General features: G+C 48.2%; 1 protein-coding gene across 1 annotated transcript in view; it reads left to right on the top strand.

The window, feature by feature from the left end:
- CACNA1D (calcium voltage-gated channel subunit alpha1 D) overlaps positions 1 to 23739 on the top strand; it is a 346288-nt gene that overhangs the window by 261005 nt on the left and 61544 nt on the right. Inside the window, exons 17-28 of the mRNA XM_081524957.1 lie at positions 2399 to 2519; positions 6865 to 6979; positions 7455 to 7524; positions 8375 to 8441; positions 9304 to 9451; positions 11844 to 11973; positions 15178 to 15237; positions 17886 to 17992; positions 20786 to 20873; positions 21541 to 21648; positions 21735 to 21787; positions 23569 to 23715. Coding sequence (XP_081381083.1) covers positions 2399 to 2519; positions 6865 to 6979; positions 7455 to 7524; positions 8375 to 8441; positions 9304 to 9451; positions 11844 to 11973; positions 15178 to 15237; positions 17886 to 17992; positions 20786 to 20873; positions 21541 to 21648; positions 21735 to 21787; positions 23569 to 23715 — 1214 coding nt within the window. The remainder of the gene's footprint in view (positions 1 to 2398; positions 2520 to 6864; positions 6980 to 7454; positions 7525 to 8374; positions 8442 to 9303; positions 9452 to 11843; positions 11974 to 15177; positions 15238 to 17885; positions 17993 to 20785; positions 20874 to 21540; positions 21649 to 21734; positions 21788 to 23568; positions 23716 to 23739) is intronic.

Genomic DNA, 23739 nt, shown 5'->3' with positions numbered 1-23739 from the left:
CCCTTTGTTGTCCTCCCTCGTGTGACGGATGGGGACACACAGACTCTGAAGATGTCTGTGCTGGTGGGGCCCTGGCGAGCATAAGGCTGAGAAGGGAGCCACAGGGTTAGGGCTTCACAGGTGGCCCTGCCCTCAGAGGCCCAGCCTTTCCACCCCACCTGGCTCGCACCTGAGGTGTTCCAAGCCCCTCTCCTTGTGTATTGTGGCCTTCCTTGGACAGAGCCTGGCAGGTAAATTTTAAAAACCCACCTGCCCTTGTTGTTTTTCACAGGGAAGGCCAGCGAGTCCTGCAGGCAGGGTGGGGCGGCCTGGCGGGAGGCCTGACCTCCCACAGCGGCTCTTCCACTGCTCATCACTGTGACTTTGTAAAGTCACTATTTTCTGAAAGATGCGAGCCTAGAAGGAATGATCTCTAAGGTTCTTTCCTACTTGGACATTTTGAAGTGAATGGAATTGCTGTCACTGCTACAGGCCTGGCCTATAGCAATTGTTTTTGGCTGTGCTGGGTCTTCGTTGCTGTGCTTGGATTTTCTCTAGTTGTGGCAGGCAGGGGCTGCTCTTCATTGCACTGCTTGGGCTTCCCACTGCAGTGTCCTCTCTCTTTGCGGAGCACAGGCTCTAGGCTCTTGAGCTTCCATAGTTGCAGCACATGGGCTCAGCAGTTGTGGTGCATGGGCTTAGTTGCTGCATTGCATGTGGAATCTTCCTAGACCAGGGATGGAACCTGTGTCCCCGGCATTGGCAGGAGGATTCTTAACCACAGGACTACCAGGGAAGTCCCCTAACTCAGCTTTTTGAGTTAAACTTAATTTTTGGCCACTGATGAGTCATTCATTTTGTTTTGTTTTGTTTTGTTTGATACTTTCAGAGAAACCGCATGGTGGTGGTGGGTTTTGTAGTACATGTGTATGGCACAGAATTTAAATGTTAGAAAACTATACAAAGTAGCAAGTCCATCTCCAACCCAGCCACCAACTTCTCCTTGTGAGAGGCAACCACCAGTAAGCAGATTTTTCTGTATTCTCCCAGTGTGTTTGCTCAGACGTAAATAAATTTACCTGTCTACCTACAATCAGATGAATTTACACAGATAATAGCTCATTCTACATGCTTTTTTCATCTTTTTAGCACCTAAAGTGTCCTTAAGAACCATTCTTATTGGTCCATAAAAAGGTGCCTCTTCCTTTTCAGTGCTGCCTCCATTTATTTTTTATTGGAGGATAATTGCTTTACAGTATTACTATATGGTTTCTGCCGTACATCAGCATGAGTCAGCCCCAGGCAGACATGTGTCCCTGCCCTGCTGAACCTCCCTCCCTTCTCCCCCCGCACCCTACCCCTCTAGGTTGTCGCAGAGACTGGGTTGAGCTCCCTGTGTCTGTCCATTTTGTGGTGTGGGTGCGCCATAATTCATGGAACCGGTCCCCTACTGGTGAATGAATATTCCACTGTGTCTTGGCTGAGTGGGTGGCCTTGAATGCACATCGTGGGGCTCGTGTGTGATCTTAGATCTGTAGGATAAAGCCCCTCAAGTGGAATTGCTAGTTTAAAGGGGGTGTGTCCACTTTCAACTTCCACACTCTTGCTTAAGTCTTCTCTTTAAGGCTGTGGTAGTTGATCCTCCAGTGATGGGGGTGGATTCTGTCTGTCAACTCACTCCCTTTCAGCATAATGAGTACACAAACATTTTGATCACCTCCTGTCTGATAGATGAGTGTTCTCTCGTTGTAGTTGTAATTGATACTACTCTTGTCAGGAATGAGGTTGAATATGTTTTCATGCGACCAGGAGCCATTTATAGTTCCTTCTCTATGAATTGCTTTACCTTTTCCAATCATTTGGCAAATTTCTGTTTGGTAGTGATTCACATCGTAGATATGATTTTCCATTTCCACAGTTGATTAAGCATGAGGAATGCTAGGCAGCTGTTAAAAAGAATGAAGTGACTCTGTGACACAGAGGGTCTCCAGAATATATCGAGTGGGAGAATAAAAAGCAAATTGCAAAAAATTCAAATAGTATGATACCCTCTATTTCTAATAAATAAATAAGACACCAACTGCCTGTTTTCTCCGGGTGTGTATGTATGTGCTTAAATGCATAGACAGACAGAGGTCCTGGAGAGACACACCAGCAGGGGCTGAATGGGCTGGGGTGCAGTCAAAGAGTACACACGTGTTATGTGGAATGTTATCTTATTTTCAGCAGAATAATTAACTCATGTATTTGTGTGATTAAGTCTAACATTTTGAAGACTATGGGTTGACGGATGCATTTGTTCTGTGCAAACTGAATCGTGCAAGGCAGCTTACACCAGACCCAGGCAGCCCCAGGAGCTTGGGAGAATCGTGGGAACTGTGAGTCTACCTGCCCGCTGATCCCAGTTTTGGCTTCTTAGATCCTGACAGGCGAAGACTGGAATGCTGTCATGTATGACGGTATCATGGCATATGGGGGCCCATCATCTTCTGGAATGATCGTCTGCATCTACTTCATCATCCTCTTCATTTGCGGTAACTGTATCCTTCTGGCTGACCGGGGTCACCTTGTCGTCACCATATGCTGTCTTCCTCTCCAAGTTTCCCCGGGGTGGGGGCAGTGGTGTCCAGGGTGATGGGAAAGTGAGCATCCTCACCTCGCTCCCATGCGTCCTCCACTGTTGCTGGGACAGCAGAGGAGCAGCAGTGCCTCCGTCAGGCCTTGAGGAATGAGAGCAGCCACGGAGGCAACCTGAAGTGACACGCGGGCTGCACCAGTGGTCACCCACTCAGCGTGACATCACACCCCAAGGGACGGCTTAGGACAAAGCCATGTGCTGTGTACACTGTCACCCTTGAGAGTACGGGGAGGAAAAGTGTTCTCTACCTTCCAGGTTCTTTTGACCGGTTACTGATCAAATGGACATAAGACAGATTAATAGGAAAACACATTTAATTTCATACATATGAAGACCCCATGGATGTAGGACCTAAGAAATAACCAAAGCAGGCTGTTCATATACATTTCATATATATTTCCAGAGAAAATATCAATTATTTCTGAAGATTTGACAAAACAAAGAAGTGTTTGCTTGGGATAGCAAAGTAACGGAGAAGTCACAAGCTTTGTAAATCCTTCTCAACCTCAGATCCCCTATTGCCAGCGCTGTCCTCCTGGCTTACGGAGGATGCCCTCTCAGGGAGCTTGTTTCCTGCTTTCAGAGGAACAGACGTGGGTCAGAGTGTTCTTCTTGTACCAGCTGTTTCTCAAATAACTTTAATTCAAAGTCACCAATGGCATCTGGTCCCATCACTTCATGGGAAATAGATGGGGAAACAGTGGAAACAGTGTCAGACTTTATTTTTGGGGGCTCCAAAATCACTGCTGATGGTGATTGCAACCATGAAATTAAAAGTCGCTTACTCCTTGGAAGGAAGGTTATGGCCAACCTAGATAGCATATTTAAAAACAGAGACATTACTTTGCCAACAAAAGTCTGTCTAGTCAAGGCTATGGTTTTTCCAGTGGTCATGTATGGATGTGAGAGTTGGACGGTGAAGAAAGCTGAGCGCCGCAGAATTGATGCTTTTGAACTGTGGTGTTGGAGAAGACTCTTGAGAGTCCCTTGGACTGCAAGGAGATCCAATCAATCCATCCTAAAGAAGATCAGTCCTGGGTGTTCATTGGAAGGACTGATGTTGAAGCTGAAACTCCAATACTTTGGCCGCCTCATGCGAAGGGTTGACTCATTGGAAAAGACCCTGATGCTGGGTAGAATTGGGGGCAGGAGGAGGAAGGGACGACAGAGGATGAGATGGTTGGATGGCATCACCGACTCGATGGACATGGGTTTGGGTAGACTCTGGGAGTTGGTGATGGACAAAGAGGCCTGGCGTGCTGCAATTCATGGGGTCGCAAAGAGTCGGACCCGACTGAGCGACTGAACTGAACTGAATGAACATGCCACCTTGGCATGTTTTGGGGTGGCCCACTCAAAGCCCCACTGAAAGGTTAGGGGTACATCTCGACTTCCTAAGACCCTTCAGAATGGATGGGGATGTATCTTCAGTGGATTGATCTGAGCTCCCCTGACCCTCATTTTGCCCTGCTGGTCTGTACGTCTTTGGGGATCACGTGTCCATTGGCCAGCTGCTCTGTCATGCTTTCTCTGACTTGTTTTCTTCCTTTTCCCGGCCAGTCACTCTAACCCCAGGTTTCTGAAAATTCAGACCTCTCTTTACGTCGCTCGGCCCCTTCTTGACCCTGTAACCTTGGGTCGTGTCTGCTTTCTCTCTGCACCCTCCCTGCCCTGGCACAAGACCTGGCACGTGGAGCTCCTTGATTAATGCTTAGTGAAAGAACAAGTTGGACCGAAGTATGAATACTGCCCCTTGGTCTTCACTTTTGTATTTTAAAGAACCCTAATCTCGAATCGTCTTCTAAGAAGTCTGTTGCGCTGTTTTCCCCTTCATTTTCTCTGGCTTCTCAGTGACCCTTCTTCAGGGTGGAAACCCAAGTGCAAGCCTGTGAGAACAATGCTTTGTACTTCAGAGTATTCTGTGGAAGCCCCTCTCCCAGCACACACGAATCCTGCTGCAGGGAGCCGCACTGCCTACCCCGCCCTACGGGGAGCTCTCCTGCCAGTTTCTCTCCACGCTCCTCTCATCACTTGCGGCTCCTGCTGGAGTTTGGGGTGCAGGTCTCCATCTTGCCAACTAGTAACAGGCGATAAGCTTCCCAAGTCCGCAGTCTCTCTTTGTAGTCACGTCTTTGCGGCTTACACCACAAGATCATGCGCAGTTGGCTCTTGGTCAGTGTTTGTTAAATGAATGATCAGTATTTTCTTTTTCTGTTCTCGTGATTAATTCTCTAGGCCACAGCCATATACTGGTTCCAATCTGCAGAGAAGTATTCTCTAGCCACTTTCCTTCCAGTTAGATGTTGTAGTTTCTTTATATGGGTGTATCACTCTCTGCAGTCCTTAAATGGCTTATAGTCTGTCTCCCCCAGCTAGAACAGATGCTACTTGGAAGCCAGGTCTTCAATCTGTCCTGTTTCCTCTCATGTCCCCAGCACCCAGAACTCTAACCAGCATGTCAGAGGTGCTTGTCAGGTCTTGTCAGATGAATTCCATGGTACACCAGTGTTTAGGAGGGTCTGGTGGGTAATACCTCTAAATACATCTATTGGGTATTCGCTCTTGAAAACCATCTGTTACAATGTTGTAAGACTTTCCTGTGGTTTGTTACTCTGGGTTTGCTTTCTACTACTGAAAGAATCTGGTGTCATCATAAGACTAGAGACACAGTATTTCTTCATTGCCGTCATTAGTAGGAATTCTCAGTGCAGTTATTCCCAGCACTGATCATTTTCTGAGCCACGATTACCCCATGTTCATCAGAGGAGAGCTCATGTTGCCAAATCATCAGCCGGCCCAGAACAAACTGCTTCCCCAGGCTCATTGCAGCTCTGTTTAAAAAGTAATCCTAGTGTATCAGAGGTGTTTTGACAGTCTTACTAGAATCTACTCACATTTCTACCCTCTTTTTAAAGACTTGAATAGGTTAGTCAAGCATGACATCCCCTGAAGCTCGCTCATTATCAGTGCCTTGTTAGGTTGTATTTGTTGACATGTTCAGCAACCCACAGGAGAGTTCAGATTGCGCTGAGCGTGTGGGACCATGGCGTGCCTCTCCTGTCTTGGGGCCCGTGGGCTCCCACTGTCTTGCATGCAGATGGCCTTGTGTCAGCCAGAGGGAAGCATCCATGAGAGAAGGGAGTCACGTTGACCTGTTTGTTGCCCTCTGATCCTCACGCTTCTCCAAAATGTACTTAACTGCTGGCAAGTAAGAAACAGGCATCTTCAGAGTATGTTTTTGTTTTTTTTTTTTTCAGTCATTCAAGGAAACTACAGAAACAACATTATAGTAAAAGCTGAAAAGCTAGTAACTTGTCTAGTTAGCCAACTTTCTACTATTTGAAAAAATAAAAATCAACCACAAGAGTCAGAGATATAGTCACTGTGTGACAATGCAGAAGGACAGGCCAGCACATCTGGCAATAAGTTAGATGTGCTCCAGTCAGTCAGTGTGGAATGAATGAATGAGGTATTTGCAGACTTGGAAGGTCTGCAAAGGTCCAGACTGCCTTGTGCGGTCATCATTTGAATAAGGTGTAGGCTTTCTTGGGGTCTTATTTTGGAGAGCACACCCCAGACAGATAGGTTGTGGGTATGTATGTTTTAAAAGAAAGAAAATACAGTGCATAAAGTGAAATGCAAAGTGCGCAAAAACATTACATTTATGTTACAGATTGTTTTATGCAGTGTGTTTCATATGCATAGATACCTAGATCTATAGCCACACACGTAACACAGACACCAAGGGAAATATTGGCATTTGTAGGTTTTCATGGGTTTTAGTGAATCTTAATTTTGCTTCTGGCTAGTACTCTTGCCTGGAAAATCCCATGGACAGAGGAGCCTGGTAGGCTGCAGTCCATGGGGTCGCTAAGGGTCAGACACGACTGAGCGACTTCACTTGCACTTTTCACTTTCATGCATTGGAGAAGGAAATGGCAACCCACTCCAGTGTTCTTGCCTGGAGAATCCGAGGGATGGAGGAGCCTGGGGGGCTGCCGTCTATGGGGTTGCACAGAGTCGGACACGACTGAGGTGACTTAGCAGTAGCAGCAGCTTATCTTCTACAGATTCTGGTTCTTTTTGGAAAATGGGGCTCCAGTCTCCTGGCTTTACCAAGTGAATACAGCACTAGGGAACAGTCAACCTGTCAGCAGCCTCTCGAGCACAGGGGTGTGGCACTGCCATTGTTGACCCCGTTTAGCTGCATTTAGAACCATGTTTCCTCCTTAACATTCTCAAATTAGATATTCTACTGAATGTCTTCTTGGCCATCGCTGTAGACAATTTGGCTGATGCTGAAAGTTTGAATACTGCTCAGAAGGAGGAAGCTGAAGAAAAGGAAAGGAAAAAGATTGCCAGGTAACCACCTTTCCCCTGGGGAGGTGTGCTGAATGAAGGGGTTTGACCCAGGGAGCCAGTCATAGGTGCGACCTGTTGGGGCTCCCATGCCGCTGCTTTGTGGGGATGGTGGCTGGCCTGTGGGCTGACCAGAACAGATGGACTCTTGGGCAGATCCCAGGCCCTTCGCTCTCATTCCCTTGGAGCTGAAAGTAGGAGTTACATCCCCATGCTTAATGAATCTCTGCAGTTAATTCTGGCATCATAAAATAAATGATGCGTCCAATGCTGATTAGCCCTTGAATGAGAATTTTAATAAGATGATCTGTGTTATGAATTCAGTGCACTGAGATGAACTGAGTGTGGGTTGTGCTATATTCTTGCTGTTAGGGTTGTTCCCAATTAAATGGGCCACTGTTGATTGAAAATCCTGATGAGCTTTTTTTTAATACAAAAGAAGATGGTTACTTGGTTCCTTCTGTTCTCTTCTCTGTAGAAAAGAAAGTCTGGAAAATAAAAAGAACAACAAACCAGAAGTCAACCAGATAGCCAACAGTGACAACAAGGTATATGTTACATTTTCTGCTTTGTTTCCAAATAATTCTGTTGCTATCACCATAAATGTGTCGCCTTTATACCATGACAGCGTTGTGTGTGCTATTTTAGAGTGAAACTGTGGCACCGCATCACAGATGCTGGCTTTCCAGGAGGGTCTGCGTGAAGTGGGGCACTTAACCGGTTGTTAACAGTATTTCAAACAGGGAGCTAGTGTGATACATATTTAACTGGTCTGACGCCTTATTTTTTCTTGATTGGAATGGTGTGGTCACACCAGACCAGTGTCCATATCTTCTCGGTGGGGATTAAAATCAAAGATTGCTAATAGATGTCTGTCCCCAGGGACGATGGGAGGGTGACTCAGGATCAGAGGGTCTGGGCACTCAGGGCTCTACTGTGAACACTCAGGCACTGTGTCAGCTGTGGATTTTTCCTTAATTTGTTGATTTATTCACTGAGTCAGTAAATCCTTTCTGAATGGTGACTGTGTGTCAGATACCAGGGATCAGGAATGACTGAGACCAGTGAGACCCTCGCTCACACAGGGCTCAGTCTGGCGAGGAGGCAGGAACCTGCAAGCTGGTTCTCATGTAGCATGTGCACCAGTGCTGGGTGGTGCTGGCTGTCCATGGCTGGGTGGGGGGGACACCATTTGCTCCTCATCTGCCCTCAGACTCTCTCTCTGAAGCAGAGGCATCATCTGGGGGTACCTGCTCTCCTGACACACTCACACAGCACCCACTTTGGAGATCACACCCCTACCCCATGCTGAATGGCAGGGTTAGGTCTTTACCCGCCCCTCTCGAGTCCACTTAAGTCAGAGTCTCCCTTCCTCCCGAGACCTCTCTGTCCTCCCAGGTTACCATCGACGACTACAGAGAAGAGGATGAGGACAAGGACCCCTACCCGCCGTGTGATGTGCCAGGTATGCGGTGGGCACCAGAGACGGGCTCTCAGCTCATGAGTGATGGCTTTGTCCTCACACTGATCAGTGCCTGGGTCTGTGGCCAGGCCAGCTGGGCACACGCAGGGCTGCAGAGGCTGCCAAGGCCAAGGGTTCGGTCCCCTTGTGGGCTGGTTAGCTCTGGTTTTTCTCGGGCAGCTTAGGGAACCCAGACACCAGGTGGGTGGGGAGAGAACGTGGAGGTGGAGCGGGGCATGCCCAGCCGGCACTGGGTATCTCTCTAGGAGGTGGCCAGTGATCAACACTCACCTGACACTTTCTCCTTGACTGGGGAGTTGATGGGCTGCTGGAGGGAGGTCCTGTGGAGTCAGGGAACCTGGGAGACTGAGTGTGTGACTTGAAACCCTATCAGGCTGAAGCTGAGTGTGGAGGTTGGTGGGGAAGCAGCCAGGTGCTGGGGGGCTGGCACCTTCAGCTGGTGCTCAGATCTTAAACTGCTGGGGACCTCATTCCCACAAAGGCACACACTCACCAGATGAGAACGCTTCTCAGCCCCAACCTGCACAATGTCAGTTCATATTTGGAAGGTTTTCATTAATGTAGCCCACCAGGATCCTGTGTCCATGGAATTTTCCAGGAAGGAATACTGGAGTGGGTTGTCATTCCCTCCTCCAGGGGAATCTTCCCAACCCAGGGATTGAACATGGGTCTCCTGCATTGCAGGCAGATTCTTTAGTATCTGAGCCACCTGGGAAGCCCTATGTAAGCTGATACATGTTGTTAAAGTTTAAGCCACATTTTCATGTGAAATTGAAAATGAGCGTTCAAACCCAAATGCAATCCTTATTTCATGCCTATAAAAAAAAAAATGTCTCCTTTAAAGTAGGTGAAGAGGAAGAGGAGGAGGAAGAGGATGAACCGGAGGTTCCTGCTGGCCCCCGTCCTCGCAGAATCTCTGAGTTGAACATGAAAGAGAAAATCGTCCCCATCCCGGAAGGGAGCGCTTTCTTCATTCTTAGCAAGACCAACCCGTAAATATCCCCTTTCTAGTCACGTGGCTGCCCCGTCTCCCCCAGGACCCTGCAGAGTGCTTGAGAGTGGCTGGGGGCCGGGGATTGGTGGGGGGCGAGCAGTGCAAGGGAAGATGGTTCACAGCCCCTTTCTGTGCCTGAGTGTTGAGGCCCCCCGTTCCCCCTGACCCCTGTCCTGTTCCGGCCTTGCCTTTGCCCTCTCTTCATCTCTTCCTGGTCTTTCTGTGCCTGGACAGGGGCTATAGGGGGGTGACCAGGTCCTGGGAGAAGTGCTATTCCAGACCCACTCCCACACACCCCCGCACTGGGACAGCAGTGGTGCGGTACTGCAGCTCTGGTGTTCTGTGGGTCGTCACCTGTGAAGTGTTTTCCATCCAAAGGACCCTTTCTTCGTAAGGAAGTCTTTTGCTAAGATGCTGTGGGAGATGAGGGTTTTGACCAACTTCCTGAACATCTTCACTCAAAGGCCCAGTGTAGCCGATCACTTTTCCCTATGGAGTTTGATAGCAATATACCAATATTGCTCAGTGGTGTTTTATAAGTGGTAGCTATTCAGTTCAGCTCCATGATAGCCTGCTTAAAATAGCATTTCTCCTGTTAAAATGATCCAGTGCTTGCCAGGAACCTGGTAATTACTCACAAGTACTGTAAGAGGAAGAGGTGTGTTTACTAGCTGGTTTCTAGGTTTTAAATCATCTGGGACAGAGTGAAATGCCAGTAGGAATAGATGGCTCCTGGAAAGGTTGCTGGAATTGCAGAAGCAGTTCTGGGCTGTCAGAGGAGAAATCTGTAAATTCTCAGGTTCCAGGGAGACACAAGGGAGAAGCAAGGCATGTACAGTCCTTACAGAGCTGAAAATTAGATACTAATCTATTTTTTTATGGGCCATTTTTAAAAATCTTTTGTGAGTTTGTTGCAATATTGCTCCTGTCTTATGTTTTGACTTTTTGGCCTTGAGACATGTGGGATCTTACTTCCCTGATCAGGAATCGAACCTGCACCCCCTGCATTGGGAGGCATAGTCTTAATCACTGGACCTCCAAGGAAGTCCCTGGATGGTAGTCTTTATAGCTTATCATTGTTGAGAGTTTGCATATCTCTTTTAAAAAGTTATTCAGTTTCCTCACTGACACCTGCAACTCACTGTGTCTGCTTATATGGGAAGAATGAATTCCATTTGCCCCCAAAGCTTTGAGCACTTCTTGCCCTCACAGTGCTGTCAGGCTTTACCCAGCCGCTGACAGCTTGCCAGCCCTCCAGGAACCACACCCAGGCATTCAGCAGCCCCAGAAGGAAAAAATGAAGCCTGACATCACCTTCATATAAAGTTGACTTCTGGTTTTTAAAGTGGAAAAAACTTTTCAAAGGAAAACCTGCATGTATTCTGTAGACAAAAAAAAAGTGAAGTTCTGAAGTCAAATCCTGAGGTTAAGGGAAGTCAGGCGCTGACTACACTAAGTAGTCCCTGGGTTGTCAGGGGCATCGGGAGAGGCTCTGACAGCCTGCGGAGCTGTTGTGAGAGTCAGGGCTGGGATGCTGGGCACATGCTGCCCTCCTTGTTTCATGGGACCGGAGGAGCCTGTGATGGCTCTGCCACACCGGGTGCAGGGAGATCCTTGTGAGATTCTTATATGATGATGTAACTTCCACTTGACTTTCTCAGAAGCACTTGTTGTGGGTCAACCCCCCCGCCCCCCGCCCCCAGAATAGCACTTCTGACAGGATGACCACACAGCAGGAGAGTGCACCCAGTCTCGCTCCCCGAGATCAGGTCAGGATGCAGCCTGACTTCTGGGGTCACCCCTGTCCTGTGTGAGCGGCTGTAATGAACTCTGACCTCGGTCTCTGTTCCAAGGCAGGAAAAGGGAGCTGCTGGGCTTCATGTTACAGTGGGGAAGTGTCACCATCAGACCTGGATTGGAAATGTGCCCTGTTCCCCTCCTAGATGAGTCACCTTTTTGGGGGCTTGGGGGTGGCAATACCACGGGGCTTCTGGGAGTTTAGCTCCCTGACCAGGAATCAAACCCTGGCCATTGGCAGTGAGAGCGCAGATTCCTAACTACTCGACTGCCAGGTAATTCCCATAGCTGGGTCACCTTAAGAAAGTGCTTTCACAAGCTGAAGCCTCAGTTTCTTCACCTTTAGAAGTGCAGTGTCCCTGCTTTTCAGGACGCAGTGAATGGTCTGTGGGGCTTGTCCACACAGAACCCTCAGGGTTTCGGTGAATGAATGGTCCGGTGGTTCCAGTTTGCTGAAGGGGAGGCTTGGGCGGCACAGGGACAGCGGTCCTCCGCCTGGTCCGTCACCACGGAGTGGCCCCAGCATGCTGAGAGCACCGGCCAGTGGGCTCGGGCCCTTCCAGGGTTCATCCGTGCGGTGGCTCTTCCCACAGGATCCGTGTGGGCTGCCACAAGCTCATCAACCACCACATCTTCACCAACCTCATCCTTGTCTTCATCATGCTGAGCAGCGCCGCCCTCGCCGCTGAGGACCCCATCCGCAGCCACTCCTTCCGGAACACTGTAAGCCCCCAGCGAGGATGGCAGGGCGGGGCCCCCCCGGTCAGCGCTGGGCTTGCAGGCAGAGGCCGGCGTCCAGGCAAGGCCTGCAGGGGCCACGAAGGTCAAAGCTCATGTGGGCCCCTCCTTCCCCTGCAGGCATTTTATGCTGCAGATTTGTCAGTGCCAGAGAGGTTTTTTGTTATGGGCACAAACCTTTATTGAATTATATATTTTACACCTCATTTCAGATACTCTGTAGTAACAGTGTATTCAGGAGCCCCACTTCCCTGCATCGCTGCCAACATTTTGATTCCTGTTTTCCCCTCCCCAGTCAAATTCATGTGCATACCTGTTTTGAGGTTTCCTGTTGGTGGCAGCATCCAGCAGAGAGAAAATAAAATCGAAACCTGCTGTGTCACATGCCCGGGAGGCTCTTATTTGGTGTTGGCAGGAAGACTTATATGGACTCACATTCACCCAGCTACTGTTACTGATGAGAAATACAGGTCAGGGAGATGACAGCTGAGGACCTGAGGCATTCAGTGGAGAAGGACAAAGTCTTGGTTCGTTTGGGGCAGGAGGTGGCTTTACAAAAGAGAACACAGGGTTTAATCTTTTATTATTAATCAGTTTTCATAGTTCAGGGCTGACTCCCTTGCCCTGCATCTGTGTTGGGCAGAGACTGGTACCTTAGTCAGTTCCTGCCTGAGCAGTTCAATCTCAGCAGGTCAGCCATCAGCACTGAGAACAATCCAGAGGCAAGACAGCTTCACAAGATGGTAGCCTGTTGACTGCTGGGCCTCGATGCTGTAGCGCAGTTTCAGCTGATTTCCCAGAAAGCCACCCAGGGAGGCAGGCCCACAAGTATGCGAGGCCATCAGGGGTTGCTGCCTTGCCTCGTTGGTACCTCTTCTGTACAAGAGATTTTTGAGATTTGTGGATTGAGACAAGTCACCAGACCAGTGCCCCATGATTTCAGTTGTGACAACCAAGCCCTGTGCTGTCTTTCCATTTGCTTTTGGTTTGAAGCCTGGCAAACCTAATCTATGAGACTGATGAGATATGGGCATCCTGATATGAAGATGAAAAGATCTTCCCCTCAAAGCATGGTTGGGTGATGTAAAGATGGAGCCCTGAGCCTATCTCAACCCGTACCCAGGGGTTACGGCTTTTGTTAAGGTTCCTGAGGTCTCTATCTAAATACTCAGATGGAACAAGGCACAACAGGGTGTCATCAGTTCCATCATAAAGATGAGACACAAGGAAGAAAAGCTGTTTCGGAAAAAAGTACCATTGTGTGATGGACTAGGTCACAAACTGGTCCTAGAACACAGATTGACCAAGAGTTTGTTTACCTGCAGGCCTCATGTTCTAATTTATATTGTAATTACTTCCCCATTGGTTTATTTCCCTGCCGCTTTTTCCAAGAAATGTTATTGTTCTTTTTAAATACATGTTCACATGAATGTGTGTCTTGCTTTTAAAAATATTGCACTGTTTTTCTTTGACTGTGGTCAGAACAGTTAGCATGAGATTTTCCTTAACAAATTCTTAAGGATACAAAACAGTATCCTTAGCTCTGAGTACCATGTTGGACAGCAGATCTCCAGAGCTTACTCACCTTATGTGGGGAACTTTATGCCCATGTCCCCCTGCCCCAGCCCTAACAACCCCTCTTCTGCTTTCTGTCTGTGAGTTTGACTACCTTAGATACATCATATAACTGGGATCTAGCAGCGGGTTTTTTTTTTAACCTTAGCTGAGTTATTAGTGAAAAAGTAGGCAGAGTGAGCAGAGATCAACCTGAGTCCAAGAGCCTTGACCCTTGGTACCAGGCCACGTTGTTGGCTTGCCGGCAGCTGTGTCTTTCTTGGCTCCCCACCCACTTTCAACACATAGAGAGACCTGCTGTGACCTCGGAGAGCATAAGGGTAAGGGACAGGGCTCCTTGTGGGCGGCCTCCGTGGTATCCTGGGAAAGACCTTTAATAGGCTGGCCAGAAACACAGATACACAAGAAGTGTTCCAGCAAAATTTATAAATCCCCAAATGGAAGCAGTTTGGAAAATGAATAATGCTGTCTGAGAGAGAACTTCGGGGAGGACAGCCTGGCCTTTGAAGCATAGGTTCTCGTCTTAGTCTCATAGCAGTGAGGACTCCCCTGGGGTGGGTCCCACGTGTACACAGCCGGGCCCAGGACTCTTGACCAGCATCTCAAAGGCCTGGCTCCATGCTTAGTGATGCAGAGACTGGCCGCCTGGCCTGAGTAGCTGCCTCTGTTCTCAGCATCCGCATCTGGGAAATGAACAGAGTCGGCCTGGGTGGGCTCCACGGGTTACCTTCCAGCGCTGGTCTCTTCGGTTCCCCCAAACCGTACAGCCCAGTTGTCATGAAGATAAGCAGCCCAGGTGGCCAGTTCCACCGCAGGGTCTCAGCTGCCCTGTTTGTGGCTGAGGACTTGCCGTGAGCATCCTTAGTTGAGGCCTGCTGCTGTCTGCCTGCCCTCCCTCCTGTCCCCACAGATCTGTGGAGAAGCAGGGTCTATAGAAGGGGACACAAGACTGCAGCGGCTAGAAAGTCGATGGCATTTGGGGAGTGCTGATAAAATGGGCCCAGCAAGGAGTAAGCCTGCCTTGAGAGAGAGAGTGCAGTGTTAGACACAGGGCAGCGGGCGGGAGGAAGAGGATCAGTGAAACTCTTCCTTGCAGATTTATCCAGCCCGGCACGTCGGTGGAGGAAGGTGGTGGCTCCCTGGCTGAATGGGTGGGAATTAGAGGGGACACATGACCCCCTTTGACGCCACTTATACCTTTGTTTACATTTTCCCTCCAATCTGAAGCTCAGCTGGAGGGCCGCGTATTTCATTCTACCAAAAAGGGCAGTTAAAGATCTAAAATGTGTGTGAGACTTAATTAATCTGACACCATAAGTATCTTACCAGCATTGTGTGCCGATGAGCAAAGGTTATTTATAAAACACTTTCCTAAGTGAGCCTCTGCTGCCCAGAACACAGGGCTAGGAGGGGAGTCAGCAGGAGTGGTCACAGGAGGTAAGTATGCCCAGAGATCTTTGATGGACCGAGTTGGGGCCCTTGGAGCATCTCTGCACTTCCCTCCGGGGTGACAGGCTCCTCCCGGGATGACGGGTCTCTGAGTGCATGTGGGCGTGTGGCTGTCGGGAGTTGTTCGGATGCCATTTTCTCATCTCCACGTGTTGTGCCTTGCAGATACTGGGTTACTTTGACTATGCTTTCACAGCCATCTTTACTGTTGAAATCCTGTTGAAGGTAACGGCTTTTTCATGGATCCTTGCGTACTCTAATGCAGCAGTAGCAATAACACTGGCAATTCTTTGTTTACCTTCCAGATGCTAGGTTATGCAGATTATGTCTTCACTGGTACTTTTGCATTTGAGATCGTTTTAAAGGTAACAGGTATCACAGGAGTGTTTTTCAGGGGCCTGCTCCTGTGTGTGACACACAGCCAAGACACATGACGTGCTTTTGGCTATTTCCAGGTTTTGTCCTCTGTGATCAACCTCCACTTTTTTTTTTTTTAAACCAAAGGATTTTTTTCCTGTAACTATTCAACCTTTTGTTGCTGTTTCTTCAAGAAACCTTTGAATGCATGTGGGAGCTACTTTGGCTTCCTAATAGTGATTGGGAATTATAGTTTGCTCCTTTTTTTAATGTCCTCTGAAATTTGTCAACTGACAACAGATCCAGTGCTGTGTGTGAACTTTCTTCCACCCTCCCTGACCTGGAAGTCAGAGGAAAAGCCTTCCTCCTCTGGAGGAAACGTCTCTCCTGTTTCTTTGACTGCATTGTTTTCAGTGCCCTGAAATAGTAACACACTATTTTCTTGCAACAAGATTTGCAAGATAACATGGGTCTCTCTGTGTTAAGATACATCTGTTTTAATGGATGGGCTTACATTTACACAAACAAAAAGAGCACCCTCTGGACAGGGTGCCCGGAATGTACTGCCCATGCATGAGCTGCCTGTTGCCATTGCTGCATGTGGTTCGTGTCCTGGTTGTGAAGGCCACCTTGAGGGAGCCCATCCTCCATTTCTGTGGACTCGGAAGTCTGGAGACCCCCAGGGACAGCCCAGAACCCCAGACTTGCCCAGGGGTGTGCATCCTTGAAGTCCTGAGACAGAGTGGCCTGCGACATCTCCTGGTGGGGAGACACTCAGGGAAATGGGGACTTGTAACCACAAGTTTCTTTAAACCATGTTGGGGTTTTTGTGTGTGCATCTCAGGACAAAAAAAAAAAGTATTTTCATGTAGACCACTGTGGAACATGGGCTCTTTACAAAACCTTCTGTAAAATAAAACCTCAGTTAACATTCCAGGCAATAGAATATTTAGTTACTTTCCGTCTTTCTCTCTCTCTTTTTTTGGCTAATGAAAATATTAGCACAATACCCACCAACCAACCTTGTTAAAAATCTTCTAGATGTTTGAGTTCATTTTTCTGCCGTCAGGTCAGTATATGTGGTTGAATGTGGTCTGAAGTGAGATGCTGCCTGGATCGGTGAGCAGATTCTACCACCGTCTCCATGGTGACGGGCATCACAACAGAAGGCATAGGGTGTGGGGTGCAACAGTGCCCACCTGGCCTATGCTCCAACCTGAGTTTTCTGTTTTGGTAATTTGCCGTCTCCTCAGACTGAATTTGGAAATGTCATCCTTAGCCTGTTAGCCTGGTTAATTGAGGTTTTATTTTCCTTTCCACATTTTTAAGTTGTTCAATGAAGTGTAGGTACTCTTGGGCTTCAGGGCAAAGAGATACAGGTTTATTTAAAAGCAAAAAAAAACCCCACAATTACTGCTTTTCACTTTCTATGTATTTGCCTCAGTAACTTAAATCTTCCAAATCAATCCTCATTTTGAAGAAATCTTAGAGAGTGGAAAATAAGCTAAAACAAGAGGGATTCCGAAAATGGAGAATCTCTGAAAAGCAGCTGACATTGAAAGGGTGATTCCTGATAACCTGGGGAAGGTTTGGAAGGCTGTTTGGTTACTGGGTTACATTTGAAGTGGGCTTTTTGTTGTAGTTTGTGGGTCAAAGAGGATTGATGATTGGCAGTTCCACATGGTCTAGTATAATTAACTCCCAGATCTTCCTCTCCTGTAGTTATCTGAAAATTTCCTCATCTTTTTTTTTTTTAAAATAAGCAGTAACTCCATGTGTTTCTCAGTTTTTTCTCTGGGGCATTTGCTAACTAAGCTCCTTATTTAGGAAGCTCAGTGGGCACCTGCAGTGTGGGCTCCGGGCACTTGGGGCCATGGCTTAGAGAGCAGGTGAGGAGCAGGTGAGGTACATGTGACAGCTTCCGAGCAACACCTGGCACGTGCCAGAGTGGCTAGACTTATAGGAGCCCTTTGAAATGGATATATCATTCGGGACTGTTAAGAGCAGTATGGGGCCTGGGGAAATGAAGCCAGTTTCTTTGTCAACAGTGTGTGTGAGGACGGGGCTCAGACACTTCTAGCCCCACTGAAAAGCCTGGGTTGGAGCAACATGGGCTCTGCTGGCATCTCAGAGGGGCTAGAACCAGGGTTTTATGGGGAAGCCAGGTTGTCTGGGCAGCAATTGAATCCTGAGAAACCTGGTCATGTGGACTCACTCCTGAGATAGAGCCTTTGGACGTGCCAGTGATATATCATATTTGAAATTTGTCATCGCCATAATGAAGTCCCAATTGGTGTGTTCTTTTAAAATGTGTTGGAAATCAACTGCCCTTTTTTCATTTTTGAACACAGCATTTGGTTACTCTGCCCTGTTGCTTTGCATTTCTGGCTTCCTAACCCACACTTGTTTATAAAGTCATACTTTGCTCAAGATTTTGTAAAGAGCCCAGGTTTCTTTTCCCCTGGAAAGAAAAACAGAAAGAAAAAACACTAAATCACTTGTACTTCTGCTCACAGATGACGACCTTTGGCGCTTTCCTCCACAAAGGCGCTTTCTGCAGGAACTACTTCAACTTACTCGATATGCTGGTCGTTGGGGTGTCTTTGGTGTCATTTGGGATCCAGTAAGTATTCTGTGTGTATGTGTGTGTGTGTGTGTGTGTGTACACAGGACTGTTGGGCAGGCAGGTCTATGTGAGGGGCTTCCCTGGTGACTCAGATGGTAAAGAATCTGCCTGCAATACAGGAGACCCAGTTTCAATCCCTAGGTCAGGAAGATCCCCTGGACAAGGGAATGGTAACCCACTCCAGTATTCTTGCCTGGAGAATTCCATGGACAGAGGAGCCTGGAGGGCTGCAGTCCATGGGGTGGCACAGAGTCAGAGACAACTGAGTGACTAACACGTTTATAAAGCCTTGGCATTATACTAATGGTGGCATTCAGGTAACTGGAAAGCTTTACTTGTGCCCCTACCAGAAAGCATTGTGACAACGCGTGCTTCCTTGGGCTTCTGTTTTTCTATTTATGCCATTTGCTGGGCTGTGCTCACTATTCTCTGATTTTTTTTGTTTTGTTTTCCAAAGAGAGTGAAGGAAGTCTGAACTAGGAGGGAGGGCAGCTGGACTCTAGCCTGGGTTCTCCACGTGTCCTTCAGGTCCTGGGGGGCCTCCTTTCCTGAGCTCTCCATTCCACTTCTGAACAGGAGGGGTAGTACGAGGTGGCCTCTTTAGCTCTTCCATCTTGAGGATTAAAGGCTTCTTTCCTCTCCAGGATAAATCAGCGGCTGTGACCCTTTTCTTCTAGTCTCTAAAGTTTTTTTTTTTTTTTTTTTTTTAGAAATTTATTTATTTTAGTTGGGGGCTAATTACTTTACAATATTGTAATAGTTTTTGCCATACATTGACATGAATCAGCCATGGGTTTACATGTGTTCCCCTTCCCGGACCCCCCACCCACCTCCCTCCCCATCCCATCCTTCTGGATCATCCCATTGCCCCAGCCCTGAGCCCTTGTCACATGGATTAAAACCCTCCAGAAAGCAGGAATAGAAGGAACATATCTCAACATAATAAAAGCTATATATGACAAACCCACAGCAAACATTATCCTCAATGGTGAAAAATTGAAAGCATTTCCCCTAAAGTCAGGAACAAGGCAAGGGTGCCCACTTTCACCACTACTATTCAACATAGTTTTGGAAGTTTTGGCCACAGCAATCAGAGCTGAAAAAGAAATAAAAGGAATACAGATAGGAAAAGAAGAAGTAAAACTCTCACTGTTTGCAGATGACATGATCCTCTACATAGAAAACCCGAAAGACTCTACTAGAAAATTACTAGAGTTGATCAATGAATATAGTAAAGTTGCAGGATATAAAATTAACACACAGAAATCCCTTGCATTCCTATACTCCAATATTGAGAAAACAGAAAGAGAAATTAAGGAAACAATACCATTCACCACTGCATCAAAAAGAATAAAATACTTAGGAATATATCTACCTAAAGAAACAAAAGACTTATTTATAGAAAACTATAAAACACTGATGAAAGAAATCAAAGAGGACACAAACAGATGGAGAAATATACCGTGTTCATGGATTGGAAGAATTAATATAGTGAAAATGAGTATTCTACCCAAAGCAATCTACAGATTCAATGCAATCCCTATCAAGCTACCAATGGTATTTTTCACAGAACTAGAACAAATCATCTCACAATTTGTATGGAAATATAAGAAACCTCGAATAGCCAAAGCAATCTTGAGGAAGAAGAATGGAACTGGAGGAATCAACCTGCCTGACTTCTTCTAGTCTCTAAAGTTTTTATCTGGGAAAGGCAAAGCTGTAAGTTAGAGCCTCAGGGCCTTTCCGTGGTGTTGAGTGATTTCTAGTGGGGAATAGCCGCAGCTGCACCCCGCTTGCCGTACCTAGGGGCATGGAGCAGAGGCTCCAGTGGGAGCGTCCAGGGGTGGCCTTGCTTTCCTGCAGACTTCAAAGCACTTCTGCTCGGGTGCTGACCACCAGTTCCTCCGTAGAAGAGCCCTCTGTGCACATGGCCTCTGAACTATAGGTGAACAAGAGGCTCTTCCCCATCAGAAGATGAGGACCCCTGCTGAAGCTGCCCTGTGCTAATCCTCTCCCTCACCTCCCTTCAGTGCCCAGTGTGGGGAGCTGTGTAGCTGTAGCCTAGACGGACATTCTCACAAGTATCTTTGCAGCTCCTGGGGGCTCCCGGCTGTGCCTGGCTCTCCACCCCCGCCCACTGCCTCCTGAGAGCTTGTGCTCCGGCCACACTCAGCCACCTGCCATTCACCCCTAGCCGCAGCCTCCCTTCTAGGGCCTGCGTAGGTGCTGCCCCCCTCAGCTGGAGCCCCTTCCCCGTTTGTCTAGGTAACCCCATCACCCCTAGATTCTCACCTGGCTATCACCTCCAGGGCACCTTCCCAGAGCCCCGCCGAGGCATGCTCCCCCAGCTGCCTTCCCTCTGCTGTCACTCCTGCTCACTGGCTTGCAGCTGCCCGTCTCTCCCACCCAGCAGCAGCCTCCTTGAAGACCAGGGAAGCCCAGCATCAGAGCAGCACAGCAGGGCCTCCAAACTTAGAAAACCAACCAAACCAGCACAACCCGGCCAGGTCACGCCTAGAGTAGACATCTGGTGGGAAGAGCCAGGAGCACCCAGAGTCGCATCTCTGCTGCATCAGCTGTGTGACTCTCAGGGCTCCGTGAGTTCCGATCCAGGACCGTGGTGGAGTGTGGATGGGAAGGAGGAGACCCGTCCTCCTGTGGGGCTGTGGGGAGAGATTGGCTCAGCTCCACTGGGTCCCACCACCATCACACTGCAGTGAAATCATCTCGCAGTGTTTTACTGACTGTGATACACTTTGCTTGCTTTCTTTCTTCTGCTCTTTCCCTTAGATCCAGTGCCATTTCTGTTGTGAAGATTCTGAGGGTCCTAAGGGTCCTGAGGCCGCTCAGGGCCATCAACAGAGCGAAAGGACTTAAGGTTTGGATTCCTCCCCAGGCTGGGCTAGCTTTGCTCAGGGTTAGCTGTCATCAGTGACTTTCCTGGGCCAGGGCTGGGCTGAGGCCTGATGGATTTTTCAAGTGGGTTTTGCCTTAGAAAAGAACATTTCTAGTCAATGAGGCTGCCTCTCCCAAGCGCTGGTGGCATTTTAAAAACTGCTATTTTAAAATTTTTGTTAATTTAAAATATTTTTCTTTATCTGACCACTGTCATACTTTATTACTTTTTTCATTATTAATAGTATTCCTTTGGGTTTAGTTCTGTCTTTAGCTCTGTTCTTAGGGAGTTTGTACAAAAGGCCAGAGGGTTTACATTTTCCCAAGTCCTCTTATGGGGTGCATAAGAGGGGCTTGTGTGCCAGGCACTGCTGTGCTCCATGGCTCTTCTTCTGCCCTAAGCTCACTGCTTTGAAGGAAACCAAGGAGCAGCTGCTTACAGGGCATTCCTCCCAAGTGGCCATGATGCACTGAGGGGAACTCGCCATAGATCACTACCTGCAAGACAAGGCATAGAGGAATGTCAAGTAGGAAACTCATATAAAAATGCACATAATCATAGAGAATCTTGGCTGATATTAGTTCACCCTATGGCTAAACTAGCACAGGCAAGTAACGGCCCTCATCCGCTCCCCGCCCCTTCTCCCCAGCACGTGGTCCAGTGTGTCTTCGTGGCCATCCGGACGATTGGCAACATCATGATCGTCACCACGCTCCTCCAGTTCATGTTCGCCTGCATTGGGGTCCAGCTCTTCAAGGTACAGGGCAGGGCCCTTGAGCACGGAGCCGAGCCCATCTCTTCAGGGGGAACCAGAGTTTGACTGCCTGTCTGTTTTGTGTCCAGGGAAAGTTCTATCGCTGCACAGACGAAGCCAAAAGTAACCCTGAAGAATGCAGGTGAGTGTCCTGAACGTTGTTGCTATTTAGTCACTAGGTCATGTCAGACTCTGTGATCCCAGAGACTGCCAGGCTCCTCTGTCCAGGGGATTCTCCAGGCAAGAATACTGGAGTGGGTTGTCATTTCCTTCTCCAGGGGATCTTCCCAGACCAGGGGTCGAACTCATGTCTCTTGCATTGGCAGACAGATTCTTTACCACTGAGCCACCCAGGAAGCCTGTCCTGAAGGGAGTGGGGAATTTGGAAGAACAGGTAGAGAGCTTCAAGGATTTGTTCATATTAGTGTCTCTGAAGGTTTTATTGTAGAGGACAAGAGTCCCGAGAGCTCAGCTCGTAGCCGGAAAGATGGAGGAGTTGGTTTTGAGGTGAAATTCAAAGAACATAAAATTAACCTCTTCAAACTGCACAGTTCAGTGGCATTTCATACAATCCTGTTGTGTGAGCGACACCTCAGTCCAGTTCCGAAGCTTTTGATCACCCCTAAAGAATGGACACATGGGGAGTCCCCATCTTCCCCAGGGCTAAGATTCCACACTCCCAGTGCAGGGGGCTCGGGTTTGATCCCTGGTCAGTGAACTAGATCCCACATGCCGCAACTAAGACCTGGTGCAGCCAAATAAATAAAATGGGTTGGTTTTTTTTTTGGTTTAAAAAAAGAAGAAGCAAAGATTACTTATATTTTAAAAAAGAGAGTGAATAGACAGCTGACTTTTGATGTTTGGTATAGAATCAGTAAACAGAGGTGGGCACTAAAACCTAAAATAACAATTAGCTCTCCCTACAGCCACGTATCCAAGTTTTTCCTCAAACCAGAACTCAGAGCTCAACCTGCCGGAGTCCAGGATCCAGCCCCTTCTGCTGACAAGCCCCAGGCTGCTTCTCCCCACTTGCTCCCCTCACCCACACTTTGGTCTCATTTTCATCCACAGTAATGGTGACAGGAGAGAGCAGGTGGTAAATAGTCATTCCTCTCACCCCAGCTCATCCACACAACTCTGAAGGCAGACACACAAACCACAGCCTGAAGTGCTGAGACCTCAGCGTAGACATCCTTGTGTCCCTGTCCTGAGATGTCGCCAGCCAAGGCTGGGCTGCTTGCCCTGGGTGTTCACTGGGCCCCGCTTTTCAGCAGTCAGTGCTCTCAGAGAGTTATCCGACTGCCGTGTGACTGTGGCTGTGGGCCTTGGGGGCCCCATTTACACCGTGGGTTGAAGGGTGCCCTTGGAGGTGACAGCACGGAAGCCTTCCCTTCCCTCGCTGTGTCAGCCTCCTCATCTGTGCCACAAAGATGCTGGAACCCTTCCAGAAGTGAGATTGTATGAGAAATACTGTGTGCCAGCAATTACAGAATTCTTTTGGAAAGAAAACTGGGAATATTGTTAATATCAGAAAAGGAATTCGATTAAAACTAAGAGGGAGATAAGAAGATGCCCGGGCTTATTTCCCAGAGCTGTGGAATTCCGCACGGCCAAAGCTCTTGGTTCTTCATTGCACACTTGGAGCCCTTTGTAGGAGGGATGGTTCTTGTTCAGTAGTTCTCCTTTGTGATCAGGCATATGCTAGGTGTCTGCTTGGCCGCTCCGGAGAATGCTCATTTAACTGGTTATTTGAACCGTAGAGTAGACTAAATACAGGCCAGGATACGGAGAAGGGCAGCCTGTGCTGTGTTCAGACCTGTGGCCTGGCTGTGGACCGAGCGTGATGGTGCCCGGCGAGGAGGGATTGGGGCAGCGACCCATTCCACGTCCAGCTTGGGTGACCCCACTTCTTTTCCTGTCTAGGGGGCTCTTCATCCTCTACAAGGATGGGGATGTTGATAGTCCTGTGGTCCGTGAGAGGATCTGGCAAAACAGCGATTTCAACTTTGACAACGTCCTCTCGGCTATGATGGCTCTGTTCACGGTCTCCACGTTCGAGGGCTGGCCCGCGTGAGTACCGGGACCGTGTGTCTC

The sequence above is a fragment of the Giraffa tippelskirchi genome, chromosome 9, assembly GCF_054371585.1.
Source record: "Giraffa tippelskirchi isolate mGirTip1 chromosome 9, T2T-mGirTip1v1.2.pri, whole genome shotgun sequence".
Taxonomy (NCBI): domain Eukaryota; kingdom Metazoa; phylum Chordata; class Mammalia; order Artiodactyla; family Giraffidae; genus Giraffa; species Giraffa tippelskirchi.
The sequence above is the reverse complement of the archived record's forward strand: the minus strand, read 5'-3'. Positions and strand labels throughout refer to the sequence as shown.